Source organism: Drosophila gunungcola, unplaced genomic scaffold (genome assembly GCF_025200985.1).
Source record: "Drosophila gunungcola strain Sukarami unplaced genomic scaffold, Dgunungcola_SK_2 000018F, whole genome shotgun sequence".
NCBI lineage: Eukaryota > Metazoa > Arthropoda > Insecta > Diptera > Drosophilidae > Drosophila > Drosophila gunungcola.
This window is the reverse complement of record NW_026453200.1, coordinates 482748-508228: the sequence shown is the minus strand read 5'-3', so window position 1 is coordinate 508228 and position 25481 is coordinate 482748. Positions and strand designations below refer to the sequence as shown.

Genomic DNA, 25481 nt, shown 5'->3' with positions numbered 1-25481 from the left:
GCGTAGATATATTTCTCCCGGGACGAAGACAAACGACGAGTCGCCACAGTGTCTCCTCCAGGAAGCTTCAGCCTTTCCCTCCGCTCCCTCCGCTCCCGACCCCCTCGCTGCAGAGCAAGGCCTGCTGCGTGAGTGCGCATACAATTACAATTAGGGCGCAGAGACATAAACGCACACCAGCTCACGAAAAGGGGTACGTGAAACGAGACCCTAACAACAACAACAGAAACAACAACAACAGCAACATCAACCTCAACAACAACAACAACAACAAGGATAAAAATGAAAATTAGCAACAAAGCCGAACCCGAGACAAAACCAAAACCAAAACCGAATACTCAGCTCGGAGAACCTGTTTTAATTTTGCTGCTGTGCTGTTGCTGCGGCAAAACTGATTTTTGCCAGGGAGAACTGATAGAAAGGGGGAAAGGGGAGGAAAGCGAAGAGAGAACCGCCTTGGTAATAATGAAGTTGGGCTCTCTCTAGCTCCCGCTCTCTTTTCATGTTCGCCAATATTAATTAAAATAAGAGTTTCTCCCTTGCGTTCTCTCCTCTCCTCTCCTCTCCCCTCCGCTCCTCTCCTCTTTCTCCTTTACCGCCCCCACTTTCCCCCTCAGCAGGACAGAACGTTACGCTCTGTGGTATTGTCTCGCATCTCTTTCTATCTCTTAAGCGCTAACACACACCTATATGCGGGCGAAGGCCATCTATGCGAGCGTGAGCGAGACAGAGTGCGGTGGCAATGATTTAGTCGTTCTCATTGTTTTTTGCTTGTTTGGATAAATGAGATTGGATTGGTAGGGGAGGAGAGTTGAAGCTGATGCTGCTGCTGCTACATTTGCTTGACTTTCCTTTTCTCTCGCGCTTTCAAGGGGTTTCGCTCTTCTCCGCTCTCAATTATCCCAGCTCGCTCGTAGGTAACCCTAAACCTAATCCCGAGCACTGAGCGCGTCAATGAATGTGGATGTGGATGGGAGTGTGAACGCTCGGTAAAAAACAAACAAGCGTACGCGTTGAATAGGCGTGGCGTAAAAAATGGACCGATGCAGACTCTGACTTTGATTGCGACTCAGAGTCAGAGACAGAGTCAAACGACCGACGAGGACCTTGCGATACAAATCTGCATATCATATGTAATTGCCAGCCATTAAAAGTGCTCCCAGCGCATGTGTACAAATACGTGTATACATATGCATGTACATACAGATGTGAGCCTGTTGGCTAAATCTTTGTGCTCGGCTCCTCATATGCAAACATTATGCATGCAGCACACAAACGCCCATATTTCTATCCATGTCCACGTGTGTGTGTGTGTCTTAACGTGTGCGACTCCCTCCCCATTCCTTCCCCCTCGGAAAACTTTTTGCTCACACAGAAAGTGGCATATAAATCGCACTCAGCCAGAGACAGTGTGTGTGTGTAGCGTGTGAGCTGAGCATTTCGCACACCACTGCGGTCGTCGACTACCGCATAGCATCTTCTGATTGGTCGTTTAAATGTGCGCTGAGTGCTCCCGTAACCCCCCGCAGCTCCACCCCCGCGCCACATCTTGCCTTCTTGCTCTTCCCTCGGCGACTGCATTAATTACGATTCCCACATACATACAGCAGCCGAGTTCCGAGTAATTTAATTGGTCGAGCCGTTTTCGAGCTGGGAGAAAATCTTAAAAGATTGAAATACAGAAGAGCTCGCCCTGAATCCAACAGTATACTAATCCATATAACCCTTTCTTATTTTGTAAATCTAATATTAAACAAGAAACATCGAGATAATAAAGGACTATAAAAACTTCAGTGAATATTACTTCCTAAATAATAAAATAAATTAAATGGAAATAACTTAGGTTTAAAGCTTTTTTCGATGCACTTTCATTGCTCCAGCTTACGTATAAGTTGTATATTATAAAATAATAGTAGGAAACGAGACATTTAAACCTTATGAAGGTCTTCAGGCTTGATCAGCACTGCGAGAAGATTTTCCGCGTCTCTCAGTTTAAAAGTTAAAGGTGTGCAACTATTTCAATAGTTGTCTGTCTTTAAATATTAATATACAGCAGTCAAAACGGTAGGTGTTCATGTAGCGACAAAGTGTTCAGAAAAACTTGACTACTGTCTATACTGTCTCAGAGTTTGACGGTCGATTGGCGGTTTCCTCATAAACGGCGATAACTAGCTATTTATAAAGGTGGGCTCTTGGTACCTAACAATAAAAAGTCTCTTTCCCAAATTATTATCCAACAGAAACTGTAACTTCTTACAGTTGAGAAAAATTAACGTTGCCTTACTTGCCTTACTTACATCAAATTGAGGGCTTAAAGACTTTTTCAATTTTTTTAAGTAAATGTACAAACTATTTTCTTTTATTCAACTTAAAAGTTTCAAATGTTTATTTCAAATTTACTAATTAATTAACGCGACCAGAATGTCCTTTAACATGCCTACTAAATATATATATTTTTTAAGTTCCCGAGGTTCAAACGGACGAAGTGACGACTCAGTAATTGTTACTGAATCAAAAGAATGTGCTTTGGAAATAATAGTACGAGTTCAACCACGAAATGCTTGGCGAATAAATAAATAAATAGAGTTGGAACATTTTCAGTGTGTCGATAGGTATAGACAAAAAAATATATATGTGGATAAGTCCAAAGTTTCTCCAGAACTTTACGATGTGTGCCCCTCATAGTGGACCAACTTTTAAAATAGTATTGCGTCGTTGGAATACTCCTGTTCAATTTTAAAGGTCTTGTAGCTTAGGACGGACATGACTGGATCAACACTGATCCTCATGAAGAGTGTATAAACCAAATTGAACCCGCAAACAGTATAGAAACGACGACATTCAGACATTGAAGTATCGACTCGTCCAGTGAAGTGGTCAATAATATGATATATATAAATTCATTCCCCATTGAGGATAGAGGTGCATTCACATTAATCAAATTCACATTTACACCAAATATCCACATTAATCAAAGTACAAACTTTAAAGAATCTGCTGAACACGATTTGATTAACGAAAATGATCCACGACGTAAGAGATTTCATTTTTGAGCCTTAAAAGCACAAGAGTGATGGGATTTTTGTATTATGGTACAATTTTTAACGACGTAATTGGAAGGATTTCTAAAAATGTTGTCAATGAGGTCCACTTTCTGAAAACGCTCACAAAGTGGTACACTTTAATCAGATTGGGAGTCTGTAGCACAGTGCCGTCAACAATAACGGTCGATCGAACGATCCTCAAACTTCCCTAACTTGAAGTCGCATAAAATGTATAAAACGTGGTACAGTGATACATAAATGTAAACCCTTAAGTTGGGTTATTCCTTAACAGGGAATAATTAATTCAAGGGAATTAATATTACAAATTTCTGGAATATTATTTGGAATTTGCTGGTCATTCCAGTCACAAGCAGACTGGAAATATGCCGAGAAAAAGGAAGCAAATAAGTTTGCAATATGCGTCCCAGAATTAGCGGAAGCATTGTTATATGACATAGTTGACGGTGTGAAAGAGGAAGATTTGTTTAAATTAATAAAGCGCTAAAACACATTTGGATTGGACTTTAAGCTATTTTGGCTATTGGCTATTTCATTGCAGGCTTCTATATGCAGATAAAATCGGTTAAGCGTTGGGTGTTTATCTACAAATTTCACCTCGTCCTTCGGCTGCCAAGTGTGAGACACAATCACCAGGACTCACGTGAGGGCCAAGTGGCGAGTCGACAGTTGTGAGTGGGTCAAGATACATGTACACATGCGTACATACGTATGTACATACGTATACGTGTACCTTTAACTTGACCACTGCTTGTTGGCTTGTGTTTGTCTTCGACTTGTGTTTGTGTTTGTGTTTGCGTTTGTGTTTGCGTTTGCGTTTGCGTGAGCATGTGCGTGTGTTTTAGCACCTACTCTCCGTTTCATTGAGTTAGTGCTGCTTTTATCTTTACGGTCAATAAAGGTTTCGACCGCTCCCCTTCTAGAAGTGGCTGTTTTCTTGTTCTGTTCTGGTGTTCTGGAGTTCTGGAGTTCCTGTTACTTTCCTAAGGTTGTAACTTGCGGGAGGGAAGGGGGCAAACACACCACACACCACACACCACATACATACCTAGACATGAACTTGTGTAATTCGGCTTGTTGAATGCTGAACTTGATAAATGCCCCAAAACATTCCAAATCGCCTCGAATGCACGGCTTTTGGAACACTATTTACGTAATTCAGAGGACAGGGACAAAATGGGCTCCTCCCGACTTTGGGATACCCACTAATTACTGGACTGATCAAAAAAAAAAAGGTACCTGTTGTACATTAATGGAAACGTTCCTACAATTTTGATTATAATTATTCACACCATTTTATGGTAAATGTTTTCAAAACGTTTAAAAAAAAGTGTGTTTTGTCGGGTATCCTAACAATTTGGAATTTCTTCCTCAGTGAAAATAAAAGGGCATCCGAGCACGATATAGTAGTTGTAGTACATTAAGAGTATGCTTTATTAGTTGAAAAGTACTTAAGGGGTAGAGTCTTTCCTTCAAAAGGTCAAGGTCACTATGTTTATTTTGAAATGAAATAGCAAAGTAAAGGGTATCAACTGTTCCAGACACATTCCTCAAAAAAAAAATAATGTGTTAATATATGTTTTACAAATAGTCTTAAGCAGGGGCCGAAAACGTTTTCAATATTATTGTAAAATCAATGTTCTATATAATGTGTTCTTTATTTTTTAAAATTGTTATTCAAATATAAAAATCGCCATGAAAGAATAAACATAATGTTCATGTTGTTCTACATTTTATATGATTTTAATTGTTTTTACCCTTGCAGAGGGAATAATAAGGGACATGAAGAGTAACACAAGTACAGGTATATACAAAAAAATTATGCCGTGTTACCATTAATATAAGATCATTGGGTTAATTAGTAAACCTCTATTGCTTAATTTTGCCTACATCGCACCACGGAAAATAAACAAAATCAAAACGCCAAACCGAAAAGGGAAACTAACTCTCTGATATTTAATTGAATTATAATTACCTGCAAAGACACACTAATTAGCCAGCCTCATTCATTGCGCTGCTCTAATCGGAACCACCCTCGTAACAGTCATGTTTTAATTGGGTGGCCACGATGATGCGGGGAAGTTGGGGTAACGCAGACATTGGTTGGCCAATAAGAGCCTGAAATGTTGTTGGTTGGAAGAATCGGGTTTTTCCTGTGGTAAAATAATGAATTTCAACTTACCACAGTTTGATTCCTTTTTCAAAATCAAGGAGATTAATTTCTCACGAAAATAACTAGCAAAAGTAAGTTTATTAAAAGCTGTAGTACTAAGTAAAAATACCAACTTATGTGTTTACTATAAAGTATGTTATAAATTGCAATAACGAAATTTAATTATCAAAACAAAAAAAATTGGTTAAGATTAGAGATTTTTTTTTGTAAGTTAATTACAATTCAGCAGAGTACAACTCAGAACAATCAAAAGCGCGGCTGCTAACGACGGACGATTAAAAAACAGAAACAACCCGTAGAGAAGTCAGATAAACACTCTGACAGACCAGCCAACATTTTCAACGAATTTTGAATTTAATGTGCCCCTAATTACAGTTACCGTATAATTATTAGAGAAATTATTATTAAATTGGCGAATCATTATTACCCTCTTCTTCGACTTATATCACAAACACTAAACAACTTGGAAGGGTGCAGACAAATTATGTGTTTGTGTACATCCGTGAATGTGCCAGAGAAAATATCAAGAGGAAGTCAAGGTAGCGTCGAACCCTAACGTTTGAATTCACGCAAGAATTTTTAAAGTGCTGAATCCATTGGTTATGCTGTATTTTTTATAAGGGTGGTCATCAACTTAGTGATAAAATATGTGGATAATATGAACGTCAAAATTCAGAAATACAGCATCCATCGGTAAAATACCTTGGGTTCTTTTCTGAAATTCGGACCGCTGTTCCCTACAAGTTCAGCTTGTTGACCTTTCAGCAGTTCAGCTACCCAGAGGCTTATGAAAATTTTATTGAATTTGCTGAAAATCCAGGGTTGTCGCTCTTTTCCACTAAAATTGAGAAGGAAACGCTGGTCCCAAATATACGCAAATAAAGAAGTTTAAACAGTCCATTGCTTGTAAAAAAATCCAATAGATTGTATTTATGCCTTTTCTAGGCATTTTCTCGAATTCAAGCAAAAGCTAGGACAACAGTAAAGGAAGCAAACTTGCAGGTGTTGCAAACATGAAACATTCTTTAAAACATTTAATCTTGATTTATTTGCGTATATGTTTAAAAACATGGAAAGCTTTAATGATTTTTCAGCTGATTCATGATTCGATCGTTCCTGTAGCAGCTAAATAATATCGTGTTCCGTTTTGAATAAAAATAAAGGATTATTGTAAACTATCAAATTATTACTATTTTAAAAATAATTTTTTTTTAATAGAAAAGTTAAAATAGTTGTGCGGCTTTTGCTTACTGACAATTTAGAGCGAGCGTGGACGAGTGCTTAAGGCTTACATCTAGAGCATGAAAGATACGGGGTTCAATTCATAAAAATATTTCGTAAGTAAAAAGATTCATTTAACACGTAAATTAATAATATAACATTTAATTGAGTTATTATGTTTATCAAGAATCAATTTAGCTCCACAAGTGGACAACAAAGACCGACGCTCGAGTTCAAATTAAATTTCTATACATATGTATGTAAAACAAATAATAAAATTTAAAGAAAATGTTAGTTACATTTTTGGCCGATTTATTTTTGGTAGCTTTTCATTTTGAGAAAAAATACTTTAACAAATCACATATTTACTCAATTTGAGTTTTTTGATTCTTGAAAATTTGTACTCAAACTGAGTAAAATGGACTGAAAGTCCAGATTGAGTGCACTTGATTAATTTTCTCTGTGCAGGCGTAATGGCTATTTGAATAAACAATTTGAAATTTGACATTTTTAGCAGTAAACATTTTCTTCTAAATTTTCTGCAATTCACAGATTCAAATAATCATTTAAGTTTGATTAAATTTTGAAAATATTAGTTCAAGTATGTTCTAAATTTGTAATTGTTAAAACTATTTGAAAATGCAACCAACTGTGACCAGCTATCATATATAAAAATAACTGTACACTTGACGCTAGGATAGTAAATAAAAATTCTAATAAAATGAGTTTTAATGGCCCAATAAAGGAATGCATTCGCGTTTTACTTTTCAAAATTTGGACTATGTTGTGCAACTTATTTTTTAAACATCTTATATATTGTCATTTTAGGCGCCTTAAATAAAATGTCATATCTTCACAAATGACACTCGTGGGAAAATCAACTTAAAGATATCTTTACACGAAAATATAAATAATAACACACTTACTAAGTCGCTTCATCCTCAGTAATTTTTTCAGTTTTGTTTCGCTTTACTTGAAATCCTGACACTGAATTCTTAAAACATAGATTAAAAAAAAATAAAATTAAGTTAGCACCCTAGAGAACGATTCCTTTCGTCAAATGCTCTTTGTCAATTTTGTTTGGATCAACTGCAAACTTTGAGGACGTGCTTTTAAATATTTGTTTAAGCTGTTAATGATTGAAAATGATTAAGCAGATGATACTATTGCAGAGGGTATTATAATTTCAGTCAGAAGTTTGCAATGCACTGAAAAAGACATTCCGACCCTATATATATATATATACATATATTCTTGATCAGCATCACTAAGAGAGTCGATCTAACCATGTCCGTCTGTCCGTCAGTTTCTACTAGTCTCTCAATTTAAAAGCTATCTGCATGGAACTTTACAAAAGGTTGTTTTTCTTTTGCAAGTAGTACATAAATCGAAACGAGCCGGATCGGACGACTATAGCAACAATCGGAAAAATAAATGACAAAATTTATATCTATGCCGTTTTTCAATTTTTTTTTTTATTTTTTTAGAATTACGGTTTAAAATTCATTAAGGTCGGTCGATTACAGCATATAGATCCCATGGGAACAATCGCGATATTAACAAGAAAGGAAGCAATCTTCGGCAAGCCGAAGTTCATATACCCTTGCAGCTATTTCAAAAACTAAAGACTCTTGAAAACGTTAAAATGATTTATTTGCGTGTATGTTTAAAAACATTAAAGCTATGATGATTTGCAGCTTAATTATTTGATAGTTCCTATGGCAGCTATACGATTGTTCCTATGGGAGCTAAATGCTATACTCGTCCGATTTTGATGAAATTTAAACCGTAATTCTATATTATTTAACCATAACTATATGTCGAAGAACTAAAAAAAAATTAAAAACAGCAAAGTTATAATTTTTTTTTATTTATTTTTCCGATTGTTCCTTTGGGAGCTGTATGCTATAATCGTCCGATCCGGCTCGATAACACTTATATAATACCTGCAATAGAAAGACAACTTTTGGGAAAGTTTCATGGAGATAGCTTTAAAACTGAGAGACTAGTTTACGTAGAAACGGACGGACAGACGGACAGACGGACATGGCTAGATCGACTCGCCTAGTGATGCTGATCAAGAATATATATACTTTATAGGGTCGGAGATGTCTCCTTCACTGCGTTGCAAACTTCTGACTGAAATTATAATACCCTCTGCAAGGGTATAAAAATTATTTGCTGGTTCATTTAAAGGTTTTTTTTGTAGTTTACTATTTCATCTATTTTTGTTAACTGTTGACGAACGTTCTTTTCCAAATTCGCCTTCAAAAAGTATCGTGCAAATACTTCAGCAAACTAGTCGTTTTGAAACAAAAATGATTTCGCCGCAACGTTTGATATAAGAAATCTTGTATTTTGATTGGGCGATCGTAACGACTGTCATACCTCTTGTTTCTGTAGCAAAAAAAGTTAAAAGATATCATCATATCATATCATAACTAAAATCAAGAAGAGAGTCAAACTTTGGCATCCCAAAGTCATTCGTAATAAAATTGAAGAGGTCCACCCTAATTTATATGACCAATCTCCTTCAGCAATAATCACTTTTAATTATGAGTAAGAAGCGTCTCGACAACTTCCGCTGCGTTTATACCGCTTCCATTGTTTCCACTGCTTTCGGGTCTTCCTCGACTGGTTTAAATCGGTCGTAGTCACAAAAACCACGTCGATAAGATTATGGCAAAGAAGAAACCCGAAAAATAGTTATATTAATTACTAACAAGGATAGAGGAAAAAGTGTGCACTTAAGAGAAGGTAAAACAAGTTCATCTTTTGTTTATAGGTCTTAGGATTAAAATTAACATTTCCTGTTTCGTAGCTTTATACATCTTAAAGATTTTCAGAGACTTTTGTATTAAATACTAAACAGAAAAATTTGATTATGTTAATTTATGGAAAAGGCTTAAAAAAAGACATTTTGACTGTCCCTCTTTTAACCAACAGGTATGTTTTCATTTTCAAGATATCACTTTTGTTAAAAAATAATAATTCATCTTAAAACAAGGCAGAACGTTATAGTCGAGTTTTCCGGCATTTAGATACCCGATACTCAGCCTCAGCTAACAATAAAATTTCAATCTAAATAGCACGCCATAATTAACCAAATTAATAACTAAAGAACTTCTAAAATATTAACTCAATTCGATTTCTCACACACAGTCGAAAGGTCTGACAGACTTTCCCGATTAGTGGGCGTGGCCCGTTTTGAAATAAACTAGCGCTGCGTAGGAACTACTAGAATCTGCACTTCAAATTCCAAATCTCTAGCTTTCGTAGTTCCCGAGATCTCGACGTTCATACAGACGGACAGACGGGCAGACGGACAGACAGACAGACAGACAGACAGACAGACGGAAATGGCAAGATCGACTCGGCTATTGATCCTAGAATATGTATACTTCATAGGGTCGGAAACGCTTCCTTCTACCTGTTACATACTATTTAACAAAGGCAATATACCCTTTTACTCTACGAGTAACTGCTATAAAAAGGTATACCCTTGCAGGTACGGGTAACTGTAGTATTCTGTACTCTGTATCGTATTTTGTGCGTAAATGCTTAAAAACAATAAAGTTGTCAATTTTTTAAAAAGTGTTAAATCGTTCGACGGCAGCATTTTCATATAGACCTGTAATTCTAATAAACTTTAAAATGTATTTTTAAAATTGTTAGAGACGTTGTGTGCGTATATGTGAATAAACAACGAAGCTAAGTCGATTTATTTTGTTTTTTCCTACTACAGACTACGCAGAGTAGTCTCTCAGTTTAAGAGCCATATTTTTCATTTGGGGATTTGCTACTGAAACTAGACAGAGTATTTAAAAAAAAACGCGTGATAAAATAATTGTAAATAGGTCAATTCCATTACGTTTTTCTTGAGTTATTTTCTTGTTCTTAAAACACCAAAGAACAACGATTGATGAGTTTAAAATCAAGGAGAACGTAAGAGTTCTCTCTGTGTAGCTGTTGTAGGCAAATTATTAGTCAATGTTAATACTACCGGCAACTGAAGATGTCTCCTTCGACGCGTTTCGAGCTTGTAAAACAATCATATTTATTTACCTCCGCAAGGGTATTAAGTGTAACAGAAATAACTCGGTTAGTGTATAGTACATACATAAGTACGTGTCTGGTGTTGGCTAGCTGATTTTTAGCTTGGTGAAACTGCCTCGCGACGTACGTTTGTCACGATGGGTGTCACTGCCAAAGTACGTGCCCTGCCTTCACCCTACCCGTGTTTTCCCAACTGAACGAAGAAACGCTGGCTGAGATGCTCTGTGAATTTGAAATAGTTTAACACGCTTTGTGTTTTGTGCGTTAAAAGTCACAATTCCGAGTGTACACTTATACATATGCATGTATCGATGACATTTTTTGGGCATTGACCCTTAGATTGTGCGTTGCCAAAGTGGTTGCCCCAATGTCTCCTGCTCTTGCGCATATAAACATGAGATCATTTGCGGCATGGTGGGCCATGCTTGATAGTTTTGATAGTTTGATAGTTTGATAGTTTGCCGAACTATTCTACTTATAGGTATTATTTGTGACAGTTTTAAAAAGGGCCAATTACGTGAACACAATAATTAATGGCTGCGCGATTTGATCGCAGTTAGCGGTCAGGTACTAACAGACAATTTCAATTTTCTGTTGGGTTTTTAATCTTCTTACCTAGAGATGAATGACGTGATCAATAGACTCGACGGTGTCGGGGCGATGAACGATGATGCGTTGTTATTTTTACCGGTACTCATGGAGTACAAGGACACACCAGATTCGATGCAATGAGTTTTGCAGGTGTGATAGAAGAGATGTCCATCTATATAACAGTGGGTTTTTACCCACATTACATTAAATAAAAACACTTAATTTAGAAAACAATGCTGAGGCCTTTCCGCCTGCACAATTAAATGATTAACTCTGAAATGTTTGCTTCTCCCTTTCAGTAAACTTCAAATCCTTTGAGGGGTAATCATGCCATTGACTCAGTAAATTGGTAAGTTATACAGTCTACTTAGTACTTTAGTTCGCCTATTCCAACTAACCAAAATTCAAACCTTTAACATATTTCTAAAAAGTTATTTTCCGATCATCTTTTATTCCTCAAAATATGTAGTTGGTCATTGTTATTTTATGTCTCCTTCTCGAACTCTTTTTTCTTGTGCCTAACAGTGGTGCTGCTCGTCTGCAGACTCACGTTGAGATTGTAAGCTCCCATAGTTACATAGTGCTCACCCAAACACTGTCGTCTCGATTTAACGGCTTAACAGCTCGACCCGTCCGCCTCTGCTTCTGTTCCGACCGGCCTGAACCACAATTCACAATCCCCAATCCAATTCCGACTCCGACTCCGTAGCAGTCTCGTCTCACAAGATCCGTATTGTGTTTTGGCCTATGGAGCTCATACATCACTTTGTTCCGAGAAAAATGAGGCAAAGAAAACAATTCCCTTAATAAAATACAATACATTTTTCTTCAGCTTTGTTTTTGTCCCCTTTTGATATTGTATACATGCGTGTGTGTGTTTTCAGTGCATAAATTCGTTTTATTATTGCTGTTTTACTTCTTCTCAGATGGCCTTACTGGGTCTTTGACTGGGTCTTTGACTCAAAATCCTTATCCCCGTGGAAATCCTTATTTTCATCCTGTGTGCTGCTGGTCATTGTTATTTATGAATTCATGGATTCAAATTGTGAACCGACCTTTACTTTAACACAGGCTCATTTTGTTTAAATCGAAGGGTCTTCTTATGGTTACCTTCGAGTTTCCAGTATATTTACACATTTTTTTATATCGCTCTTTAACAGACGTTTATATTGACACCTAATTTTTTAAATATTAAATCCAAGACTTTCTAATAATATTTCTAAATATTTCTCGATTGGTGATCAACCATAACGATTTAGTTAGGATTTTGATTTTAGTATTTGCAAATTTAAATACAATTTAATCAATATTAACCCAATTAAAATGTATTTAAATCAAATAGGAACTATTTGAAATTTTTGATTTTTCACATTAATTAAAATATTTTAATATTAAGTCATCCATTCTAATGTGCATTCTAATTAACATTACGGTGTAATATTTAATTTAAATATGGCATAATAAACTTTGGCTTTTAATTACCATGTATTTATTCTTACTATTCAATTTTTTTGATCAGTGTATTAATAGCATTGCAGAGGTTATTATGAATTCAGTCAAAAGTTTTAAACGCAACAAGCGCACAATTTCGACCCTTTAAAGTATATATGTTCTTGATCAGCATCACTAGAGGGTCGATCTAGCCATGTCGGTCTGTCCATCCGTCCGTTCGATTCTGCGCTAACAAGTCTCTTAGTTTTATTTATTTTGCAGGAAGAATATAACTTGTACGAGCCGATCGACGACTATATCATAAAACTCCCATGAGAACAAACGGAAAAATAAATGAACAAAATTATAATTTCGCTGTTTTTCTATATTTTTTTTAAGTTCTTCGAGATATAGAAATGCTTCAGAATTTCAAAATGAATTTTTTTAAAACTCCCATAGAAACAGTCGAAAAAATAAAAAATAAATGAAAAAATTGATAACTGCTCTGATTTACATATTTTTTGAATATAGTTAATTTGAGGGATACTTAAACTTCAAGGGTAAATAACTTCGCTTGCCGAATTTCGCTTCCATTCTGGAAAATATATTTGTACGCAATAAGACAGAACGCATTTCCGTCTAAAGAATTGAAAACCCTTAGAAAAAGGGTCTAGAAATACGCAGTCTTAAACTAGAACTTCGTTTAACCCCATTTATTTAATGTAATTTTCAAATTCAAATTAATTAGTTAATTTAAATTAATTCCTTATAGATTCTTGTGCACCAAATTTCATTTTAAGTATACAATATCACATCTGGATTTTCTCAGCTTAAAAATACTAGAAATTGATACCCCATTAGAAATGAACACTACCGAATTTCTTATCCTTAGGTCTACATACTGTCATCCATCCAAGTAAATATTACGTCCCGTTTAAAACAATGAGATGTTTTAGTTTGAGCTTCAGAGAAATTCGAGTGCGGAAGCTTGACTTACTTGACTAAAATAAGAATAATCAAAGTGTTGCCAATTTAAGTTATTGATACTAACGCAGTTTTCGGAGAAGTTGTTTAAACAAAATAAATAATAATCATAATTGAGCATTGTGAAATGATTACCTTGTGAAATGCATTACCTAGGAAATTATAAACAATTCCCTCAACGATGTTCGATGAGCGTACCTTAGCCCTAATTTCGTCTCCAGTCGTTACCTTGTTAAACGTTTTTTGGTTTCATATGTCTGGTGAGCTGAAAATTAACATATTCATGCGGCGAAAACAATCGGCGACAATTTTAATGAAGGCTGAAAAGTAAATTTATTGGTTTTTTCTGTACTCCTTTCGTAAATTTCAAAAACAGTTCATCAACTGAAACTTTGTGATCTCGTCTCGATCCCGGGAACGGGAACTCATACCGCTTAGCTTTCGCCTTCTGGCTTCCTTTTTGTCGCGATTCTGTGCCTCCCCAGGTATATCGTATCGATTCATTGATCTTACCGAAATGAATGATTGTGGGGCTCTGGCGGAATCAAATGGCCTTATATATATGTACACATACATGAATAAATACTCCTAAAAACGAATCAACACAACCCCAGTCAGCGACAAAGGGAATAACAATGCAAGCTCAACCTCGGACATCGTCTGGTACCTCCAGACCCTCGGCAAGTGACACTTTTGTTTTATATTCGCAACTTTTTATGCTGGATCTCTGAGAACAAAAGACGATTTCTTAGTAAAAAAAATTAAAAAAAAAAAAAAAAAGAAAAAAGAACTGAACTGAACTGAACACAATCACAGACATACCGATTGTGTATTGTACTTGGTGATTGTACCTTCCCTCGCCACCACCCTCATCCAGCACACAGCGCTTTTGCAATCTTCGGGTTCGTAGGGATCAGAGCACCCAAAGGTGTACCGCTCCTCGCTTCTGCCGCAGTTTGCACTGTTTAGTTTCCTTCTACGATATGGCAAATTTAAATAAGACTATTTAAGAAAATGATAATTAATACTGCAACGCGGTGTTTGCAAGTAACTCAAATAACTCAAATAACTCAAATAACTCAAATAACTGAAAAACCGTTGAAAACTGTACGCAACGTAAGTAGGTATACATATAAAACTCGAATGTAACATATTTACCCAGGCTATTGGCTACGAAGCATTTCGTGCTGCCTGCCGGAGAGCTACAAATTACTGCGATGACAACAAATGCTAAAATAGAACACTAACAATGTAAGCCGAGTAATTACCCAGCTCAGCTCGACTGGACAATTATCCGAAATGCGTTTTCCCAACTGCATTATATGTACCTATTTAATAGTAACTCCGGCTCTGATGACAACTTAAATGCGGTGTGTGCGTGCAATTGCACACGGGTACACACAGCACCAACAGATGTGACTTGAGTTTTGGTGTGCATGAACTACAACAATTGCTCACACACTCGTACTCGTACTCGTACTCACTCAAACCAATAAATCGCTTCTGCATGCAAATGCCTTAAAAGGTACGAGCTCGTTGATATGTCTGTGTGTAAATATGTGTGTGTGTACGTTAATAAGTGCCTGAATATAGCGTACACTAAGGAAAAATTCATGTAATCTATTATTAAAGCATTCGATTTAGCATGTTACTACTTAACTGCCACAAAATTTGACTGTGCATAGTTTGTTGTATTATTCCAAGCTTTCATTAATTCTTAATTTTATAAAATAGGTTTAGGTTTAAATAAAGGGTTCGTCCGATAAGTTGACAATGTGTGCTGTGCGAGGGGGCAAACAGAAGGTTGATTTTAAACTTTACTAACTATTTGCACTTAAAATGTATGTTTATGTGTATGCTACAGGTAGATTGTAGTAAGTTAGAAGGGGCATATTAAGGTACTCCAGCCATTAGAGGGAACTCTTATTGAGATTGTAATTTGTAATCATTTCATGCATTGGTACACAAATATGATAGTACACTAATGAAACCGCGAGTACGGAACACAAATTAATTTAACTTATTATGCATTCCCCCGAGATGTGCTGTTATAATAATGTTGTGTACATTGTCGCATTACTTTTAACCGTATTTTAATGAAGACCCTTTATTTAAGAAATTCAATTCTAACCACACTAATGAGTCAAAATCTGCCAAGTATGCCTACTTTTACTAAGAGGTCCATATTTCATTCTACTTTTTGGGTTTTGAGAATTTCGAAGTTTTACGGCAGTTACTTTACTTTACTAAATTCTTATTTAATAAATTCTGATTGGAAGGTGCTATTTTGATGATTTCTTAAGCAGTTACTGCTTAAATATAGTTCATTGTTATAATTAAACTTAATTTTGTTTAAAATTACAACAATTTTTTTTAAATTGCTTTTTGAAAGTTTGAAATATAGCATTGATTCATTTGAAATATAATAAAAAAAAGTGACTACTTTAACCAAGATTTGAGTTACACCTGTTTTCGGGTGCGCGCACAGCGATTTCCCATACAAAAGTTGTGCAAGTAAGACGACGGAGCTCACGGCAGCACTCGGCAACAGTCGGCAGTCGATACAAAGCTGCACAATCAAACCAGCCTTGTTACTTTACAATTTCAAAGCAGCGTGCCGATATAAAAAGTAATTTTTATACCCTTGCAGAGGATTTTAATTTCAGTCAGAAGTTTGCAACGCAGTGAAAGAGACGTTTCCGCCCCTATAAAGTATCTATATTCTTGATCCATCTTCTAAGCAAACTAATCTCTCAACTTCAAAGTTATCTGCATGAAACTTTCCCAAAAGTTGTCTTTATATTGCAGGTGTACAAAAGTCGGAACGATCCGCATCGGACGACTTTAGCATTAAAAATAACAAGAAGGAAAGCAAACTTCGGCAAGCCGAAGTTCATATACCCTTGCAGCTATTGCATTAATTAAATACTTTTGAAAACATTTAAATTATGATTTATTTGAGTATGTGCTAAAAAAAAACATTGAAACTATGATAATTTGCAGCTCAATTATTAGATAGTTATTTTATATATTTTTATTATTTCTATGGGAGCTATATGCTATAGACGTCCGATTTTGATAAAATTTATATCATAATTCTGAAATAATTAAACATTGCTATATGTCGAAGAACTAAACAAAAAATTAAAAAACAGAAAAGTTATAATTTTTTTTCATTTATTTTTCCGATTGTTCCTATGGGAGCTATATGCTATAGTCGTCCGATCCGGCTCGTTCCGACTTATATACTACCTGCAATAGAAAGACAACTTTTGGGAGAGTTTCATGCAGATAGCTTTAAAACTGAGAGACTAGTTTGCATATAAACGGACGGACAGACGGACAGACGGGCATAAAAGCACAGATGTGTTTGTTAACCAAAAAATGAAGAAGTAAAGCTGAAAATGGGCATTAAATACATTATTATTTAAGATATTTACATTTTAATCTGCAAACCCTTGGCTTAAACTTAGATGCGTGATATTTTGTTTGATTCAAAAGCATCCACAGAAGCCATAACAACTAAACGAAAAACTTAACAAAATTTTGCTGAGAGAAATAGTTAGTGTTGCTTGTGTTTCAAAGTCGTGTAATCGCTTGTCAAAATTTGAGTGTTTCTCTAGTATTGTATTAAATAACATTTTTCTCAACGTTTAGTTTTTGGGGCTTGCTTGACTTTTTCCAGGAAATGCACATATAGTACATTAATTATACCCGCGGTTTTTGTGCAATGGACACTCAAAATAATATAGACTTACTTTTGGGCTCGATAAGTTTTGTACACTATTTAACGAAGTTGTTATAAATGAGTTCTACACCCTTCTTGGCACGAGGTTAAGAAAATGTAGTAAGCTTCTTATACCCTTGCAGAGGTTTCGGCTTAAGGTTGATTAAATCATTTAGAACCCTATTGTATGCGACGTTACTATTTGTCGTCAAGTTAAGTTCAATTGTACAAAATTAGTTTTATATCTAGTAGGCACACACACCAGACTTTAAATAAATAAGACCACGATAGATGAAAAAAGTAAAAACAACAAACTTAGTCAAACGCAGTTCTCAAACAAAACCAAAGGCCAAAGATTGAATCAAACGTTCAAAGCTTGGCCTAAGCTAAATTAACTTGGGACACGTAAGGATTCGTTGTCCTTAAGCCTTCAAAAATGCCTGAAAGTCAAATATTTGAGACTTTAACACGCATTTCTCAAAACTCAGGAGACCTAAAATCTGTTTTTATATTCTCGCAAAAGCTTTTATAATTTCAGTCAGAAGTGTTTAACGACCTTATAAAGTGTATATATTCTTTATCAGCATCACTAGGAGAGTGGATCTATCCATGTCCGTGTGTCCGTCCGCCCGTCTGTCCGTCCGTCCGTTTCTACGCAACCTTGTCTCTCAGTTTTAAAGCTATCTGCATGAAACTTTCCCAAAAGTTGTCTTTCTATTGCCGGATCGGACGACTATAGCATATAGCTCCCATAGGAACAATCGGAAAAATAAATAAAAAAAATTATAACTTTGGGGTTTTTATATTTTTTTTTAGTTCTTCGAGATATAGTAATGGTTAACTATTTCAGAACTACGGTTAAAATTTCATCAAAATCGGACGACTATATCATATAGCTCCCACAGAAATAATTAAAACTTATAAAATAACTAACTATTAATTAAGCTGCAAATCATCGTAGCTTCAATGTTTTTAAACATATACGCAAGTAAATCATAATTTTAATGTTTTCAAAAATGCCGAAGTTTGCTTTCTATCTTGTTTACTTTATATTTATTTCTTTTGGATAGTACTAATATTAATTCAGAGTTACGCTTTAAATTTTATTCAAACCGGAAAACGATATCATATAGCTGCCATAGGAACGATTGAAAAATTTAGTTAAAAATCTTCATAGCTTCCCCAAAAATTGTAGTCCTGTTGCAGGTAGTATATATATATTTAAAACTGAGAGACTTGTTTGCGTAGAAACGGACGGACAGACGGACACAGCTAGATCGACTTTCCTAGTGATGCTGATATGCTGGATATACATATATACTTTATAGGGTCGGAAATGTCTCCTTGACTGCGTTGCAAACTTCTGACTGAAATTATAATACCCTCTGCAAGGGTATAAAAATGATTACTTCTCTATTTTTCAATTTAAAGAAAATGTTGAGATATAGGAATGGTGAAATTAGAATTACTGTTTTAATGTTATTAAAATCGATAAACGATATCATATAGCTGCGTTAGGAACGATCGAATAATTCGCCGGAAAATCATCATAGCTACCCTGCGTGATATGCTCAATGAGATACCTGCATAGTTTACTGATAAATTCGTTATAATCATATAGTTTTAAAGTCATTTTATCATTATCGGTGAGAGACATAGATTTTTCTTTATGTGCATCATACTGGAGCTTCAAAATTTGCAATTGGATCGGGAAACCTTTTTTAATATTTACATTTTTATACCCGTTATTGTGTTAGTTTAAAAACAGGTTTATAACAGGTGAAGAAAGAATATATTCTTTATTTGGATCAATACCCTGGTCGATCTAGCCATATTCGTCTGTCTGTCCGTCCGTACGAACATAGAGATCGCTACAGATTTCGGATTTGACATACAGACTTAGTTATTTGGTTGTTTTGACGCAGCTTAAGCTTATTTTAACACGTGACCTGTGCCAAACACTGTCCTATGCTCACTAGATAGGGCCTTGTGATCGCTGATGTAGAGATACAGAGTAAAATAACTATTTGGCTTACAATCTCATAGTCGGGAACCGCGACAATATCGGTTATTCTTGTTAAATCTGCATTCCCAACACGTGTTGGGTAGCGGTATCAGATATTATGTTTTTAATTATTATAATTCAGTGCTCGTTAGAAAAAAGCGGCAGCGCCTAAGAATGAAACAAGAATGGTTTGCCAGAACCGAAAAGAAAATTAAGACGGAGCCTGCCTAACGGTGCCAAAGAAATCATGCTACGCTGTCCACGGCGTCGTCTTCTTGAATATGAAGCTTCAGTGGCAAACATAAGTTCGTTTCAGCAGTCGCCTTTGCGTCCGAGGCATTGGCATTCCTAAGAAGAAAGAACGCAAAATGATTCTATAGGCTAAAGGTGCTCTGGAAAAACGCGCTGCTCGAGCTGCTCGAGCTGCTCGAGCTGAGCTGGCGAGCTTGGAGCTGGAGCTGGAGCTGGCTTTGGTCCTGGTTTAGGCCAAGCAGTTCGCCAAGAGTTGTTTGCATACCAACTCATACCAACTCGACTGTAACCTCCTCTGGGAGCAGAGCCGAAGCCACAGTCGAAACCGAACGAAAGGCTATAGTAAACTTGCAGGCAGAATCAAAACGAAACACCACCGGCCGCATGCCACTCGATGGTGGTGGCTGATATATCACGGAATTTGTATGTGGGAGTACTGGCTACATAAGCATAAGCAAAAGCATAAGCAAAACCAAAGGCAAAAGCAGAGGCAGAGGCAAAAGCCTGCAAAGGCGACTGAGTGAAACCAGTTGAGGAATATGAAGAACAGATAACGACGACTCCGCAGAAATAAAGACATACAACAAAAAGGCACGCGCGAATAGTCCGAACGAATCAAAGAAGGGACGGATGCGGATAGAGGTGTGGGGGTGTGGGGATGACAGCAGGAAAACCTTGACTTCCTTTGTTTTGTGCAAAGCCATAAGGCAGTGAACTTTTCTATTTGTGCCCACACCATTCCAATCGAGACAATAATTTTGTAAAGTATGCGTATAAGCTGTGGCGAAGCGGGACACCCGGGACACCCACACCTCCCGTGAGCAGGACGGTTGAAATTAAAAGAAGATGCCTTAGCCAAGTTAGTAAGTTGTTTAATTAAAAAAGAAACAGGCACATAATCATCGCAATAGTTTCTGAGTCAAAATCGATCTAGTGTTCACCTTTTGTAGGAGTAAAAAGATTTCTATACCCTTTATTGCTAAATATCCTCTTCACTGCGTAGCAAACTTATGAATGAAATTATAATTCCCTCGCCAAGAGTATAAATATATTCTCTAAGACGACTTTGTTTCGATATTTATCTGTATAATTTTAATCGTTACCTTCGCAGCTTAACAAATCGTTGACCGATTTTTATAAAATTGTAAGAATGAAGGAAAGTTTCATAAAGAGAGACGCTATATTGCGTAGAAACGGACAGACGGACAAACGGACAAACGGACAAGGCTAGATCGAATCTTCTGGTGATGCTAATCACAAATTCATGTACAATTAGATGATGATCATCTGGCATAAAATAGATATTAGTGTTGAAATAGCTAGCTTACTCAGCCTGAGGGTATAAAACTTGGCAGTATCACCATTTAGTAAATATGATTTTAAAAATAGATTTTCAGATTTATATCAAATATGTCTTAATTCGGCTTTTAATAACTTTAACTTATTAACTTCTCCGAACAAATGTAATAAGAGTTTTAGGTTTTATTGCAAAACCACAAAATAAAACAAGAATTTGAGCAAACTTCAGCTCGTGGAAGTTTAAATACCCTTGCACCTATGTATAACCAACAAATATTCGTACAATATTTTATTCTATATTCGGTTTTATCGGTTAAGGATAACGGTTACGAAACCGGTTGGATACCCTGAAAGAAAGACTTCGAAAAAGTTTAAAACTGTGATAGGAACAAGCAGAACCCCCGTTCTCCGCTAACAATTATTTTGCTCCCTTTCGCACCCTCGTATATGTATATGAACTACTTTTTTCAAATATTCAAATAAAATAATAGTTCGATGTGAAAAATGGTTGGTGCGTCGATAGATCTTGACTTATACCGCCCAATTGCTGTCCTTGACCATGGTTATGCGTAGGCAAAACATAAACCTGCATATCAAATCCCAAATCTCCTGCTTTTATAGTTTTCGAGATCTCGACATTCATACTGGCCGTCTCCAGTTCTATCTTTCAGTTATCTATCTGAGATAAAAAGACGGACGCGTCTAGATCGACTGGGCTTTTGATCCTGGTCAAGAATATATATACTTTATAGGGTCGAAAACGCATTAATCCGCCTGCTACATACCATATAACGAGTACGATATGATCTTTTCAGAAGATGATGGCTTTCTTTCTCCTTCCTCACCAATTGTGCATCTACATATTGGGCTTTCCGTGGTAAATGGGTTTAATGGTCATCGAAATTAGTACGAAATTGTACGTTAAAAAATCTTGTTAGTCAATGATAATATGGACTAACTTAGCAATTTTCAGTTCATGTGCAAGTGTTAGGATAGGTTATCGTTATTAATTTAAATAAATCACCAAGAGTTAGTCTCAAATAAAAGAAAAGTATGTAGATGGGGTTTCGACTTTGCCTTTTGAGCATGACTGCATAGCTTAATAAACTCTATTGGTATTAAAAAGGTCCGTTTGGCAACCACCCTCAATCCCATTAACGTTGATGAGCTCCTTTTAAATAATGCATCGACTCCTTGGCAGTCTTTCCTTAACGTTACGCTAAAACAGTTTTCTCTTAAATTCACTTTCAGCTCCAATAATGGTAATGACGACGGCTCTCCAATGTCCAGTTCTGATGTGGAAACTTTTAACGGCAAAATAGTTTACAATCTCGATGGCAGCGCCATTATTATCGACGCAGACAATGCCAACGGAAGTGGATCGGTGTCTGCTCAAAGTTTATATGCCTTAACTTCGGCTTCAGCAAAGAAACTCTCAAAGGTCAAAGACAGTGGGCAGGAGGAGAAACGAAAAGAACACCAGCATCAAGAACATCAACAACATCAACAACATCAACAACATCAGGAAGAAAGCGAGGAACAGGAGCAGGATCGAACCGATGCTGATGTGGATGTGGACGCTGGTCCTGGTGTCGAAGCCTTAGGAGGAGCAACCTACAAATTGAGTCCTAAAATCCATTCGTTTCGTGTGGTGTCCGCGCAAGATGCAAACTCAACTTGCCAGGATCAAATCAGAGCGTTCAAAATCCACAAACCAATTTTAATGTGTTTTATATGCAAGTTGTCCTTTGGCAACGTCAAGTCCTTTAGCCTGCATGCAAACACTGAACACAGACTCAACCTGGAAGAGCTGGACCAGCAGCTCCTTAATCGCGAGTACTCCAGTGCCATTATTCAGCGAAACATGGATGAAAAGCCGCAGATATCCTTTCTGCAGCCCTTGGACAACAACGCCACCTGTGCTGCCAGCGACGACACCGAGAAGCTTCAAGTAGCCCCTGATGGCACTGCCGCCACTCTGCCGCCGTCTCCGCAGCTAGTTCTCGGCAACGAGTCCAAGCTGGAGCCCGAACAGAAGCTGGAGACTGAGCAGGTCCGGGTCCTGGACCAGGGCCACGAGCAGAAGCCTGAAGGCGATCAGGACACTAGTAGTAGTAAGATGGCAGCACCTAGTGCATATCTCCCATTATCATCATTATCGCCCAAAGTAGCAGCGAAATCAACTGTGAAACTTGGTTCCTTAAACTCAGCAACAGCAAAGACTAATAACCTATCGAAAGTATCCTCAACCAGTTCACCCACATCGGCATACGCGTCCGGAGAGCTCTCATCACCCAGTACTGATAATATAAGTATCAATAAGTCAACCAGTTACAACCCAGCAACGGAGCCGCCGTCGTCGTCGTCGTCGGAGGTCGAAGTGAAGCTGGGCTCCATGTCCGCGTCACCCCAAACGAATGACTCGGATGTGCCCTGCCAGGACTTCCTGCAGCTGCAGCAGCTAGCGGCTGGTGGCATTTACCCTCCTCAAGTCAGTTCCTTCCATGCCTCTCTAGCCGCGCTGGCCGCCAATGAGTCTAACGACACCCGGGTGAAGCTCATCACAGAGTTCCTCCAGCAGCAGCTTCAGCAACACCAGCAGCACCAGCAGCACCAGCAGCACCAGCAGCAGAGCTCGTTGTTTCCCAGCCAATGTCCTGATCACCCCGACCTCAATGGCGTGGACTGCAAGACCTGCGAACTCCTTGACATCCAGCAGCAGCCGAAGTCTCCGTCCTCCTCTCACCAGCATCTCGCACAGTCTCTGCCTCAGCTGCAGCTTCAGGTGCAGTCGCAGTCCCAGTCGCAGTCCCAGTCGCAGTCCCAGTCGCAGTCGCTGCCCCAGCAGATTCCACATCGCTCTCCTTGCGGTAACAGTGTTGGCCTGGCCATATCGCCCACTGCCTCATCGGTGGCCAGCGTGGGAAATGCGTCGAACGCCACTTCCAGCTTCACAATCGGCGCCTGTTCCGAGCACATCAACGGTCGTCCCCAAGGAGTGGACTGCGCGCGGTAAGCAGTAGCTTTGGGCGTACTAAGACTAGCAAGAGTAGCAGGAGTAGCAGGAGTAGCAAGAGTAGCGTTTCGGGTTTCCGCCCATGGGTTTCCTGGGGGATGGACATGGGTCTTGCCGCGAGCGGTTTATTTGGCTGATTGGTGAAGGGTTGCCGGCGAGGCCTGACTCAGGGTGCAGAATATTGATCTGGCGGAAGGGGTTGCGATTACGTGTCGTCCATGCAGGCCTAATATGCGTAATTATTGAGGTCGTTTGAACTTTTGACTGGAACTGGAACTGAAACTTCTTGGCACTGCCGAACAATAAGTCATTAGGGGAACAACAGTAACGCCAGAGGTACATGATTTGTGCCCACGGGCCGAGCTTCTCACTGGCTGCTCATTTAAACGCAAATGACGATTGGGATTTGGGTGGAAAGCACTCCGGTTAGTTAGAGCCCACTGATTGCATCACACTTGAATAATGAATAATGAATAATGATGTTTGCTTTCATATCCCTGCCAGCCGACCGCATCTCTGGTTCCTGGCACTGGCCAAAATCCTTATTATTAAATTGACAAAAAAAATAATTACATGTATATCAGAAAGAAGATAAAACTTGTTCAGTTTTGTCTAAAAATGGTAGTTTTGTTCCTTTTTTAACTAAAAGAAAATAATTTATTAGAAAAGAATTTTCCATAAAACTTCCAAAAATTAGAAAGTTTAATTTTTGCCGAGGAATTCATTTATTGAAGCCAACTTGCTACAAACAGAATATTAATAAAGTAATAATTCTAAATATGTATGTGAAAGTCAAATACCAAAATAAGTCCATAGATCTTACAGAAGTGTATAAAATTCAACGAATAAAAAAAAGACAGCTTCGGCAAGAAGAAGTCGGTATTCGCATGGGAACCTTAAGATATAGTCATCCGATTTTAAGGAAACCGTAATTCTCATTAATATTAAACCGCTACTATTTCTTAAAGAATATTAAAACAAATGGAAAAGCAGCGAAGTAATCATTTTTTAAATATTTTATTTTGTAATTCAAAATTTAGGAGTTATATACTACATGCCATAGAAAGACAACCTTTGGGAAAGTTTTATTCAGATTTTCTGACTGAAATTATAATACCCTTTGCAAGAACAATTTTAATTTGTTTCAATTAATTTCCTGCTATTTCCTTTGGCAGACACATCCCATTGTTCCATGTGCAAAATTCTATTGAAAATATTTTCAATCTAAAAGACTTGCCGACCAAAAGCGACTGACACAACTATAATACCCTCTGTAAGGTATAGAAATCAAGTACCCTTAAGTTCTCATAAATAGGAGAGATTTCTGGGCTTCATTTTACAGCAAGCATCTATTCCGAAGAGTTGATATTAATGAGTTCCATCCTACTTTTCGTCTGCGATCCATGCGTATGCGTATGTAAATTATATGCCTGTATATATTTCAATTAACAGTTTGTTGGGAAATCTTTGTTATGTTGCCATACAGATCATAGGGAGAGATATGTTTAATGTGGCAGGAGGGTGAGGATATGATGGCGGCTGAACCAACGAAAATTAAACCAATTGCGCTGATTTCACTTAATAAATGTTCTGCCGTCTGTCCGGCACCCAATTGAACACACAATTTAATGGTGTCGCCTGGGTCGAGGCAAGCGACTGTGGGC

The 25481-nt window shown here is 37.4% G+C and overlaps 1 protein-coding gene across 5 annotated transcripts in view; it reads left to right on the top strand.

Moving 5' to 3' along the window:
- LOC128263782 (zinc finger protein 2) overlaps window positions 1-25481 on the top strand; it is a 56976-nt gene that overhangs the window by 7961 nt on the left and 23534 nt on the right. For 4 of the 5 annotated variants that reach the window (XR_008268514.1, XM_052998983.1, XM_052998981.1 and 1 more), the window contains 2 exons: window positions 11403-11452; window positions 22053-23813. Coding sequence is in view for 4 of the 5 variants with exons in the window: in XM_052998983.1 (XP_052854943.1) it covers window positions 22084-23813 (1730 nt within the window). In the remaining variant the exon portion in view is untranslated. The remainder of the gene's footprint in view (window positions 1-11402; window positions 11453-22052; window positions 23814-25481) is intronic. The other variant, XM_052998982.1, reaches the window with a different exon arrangement.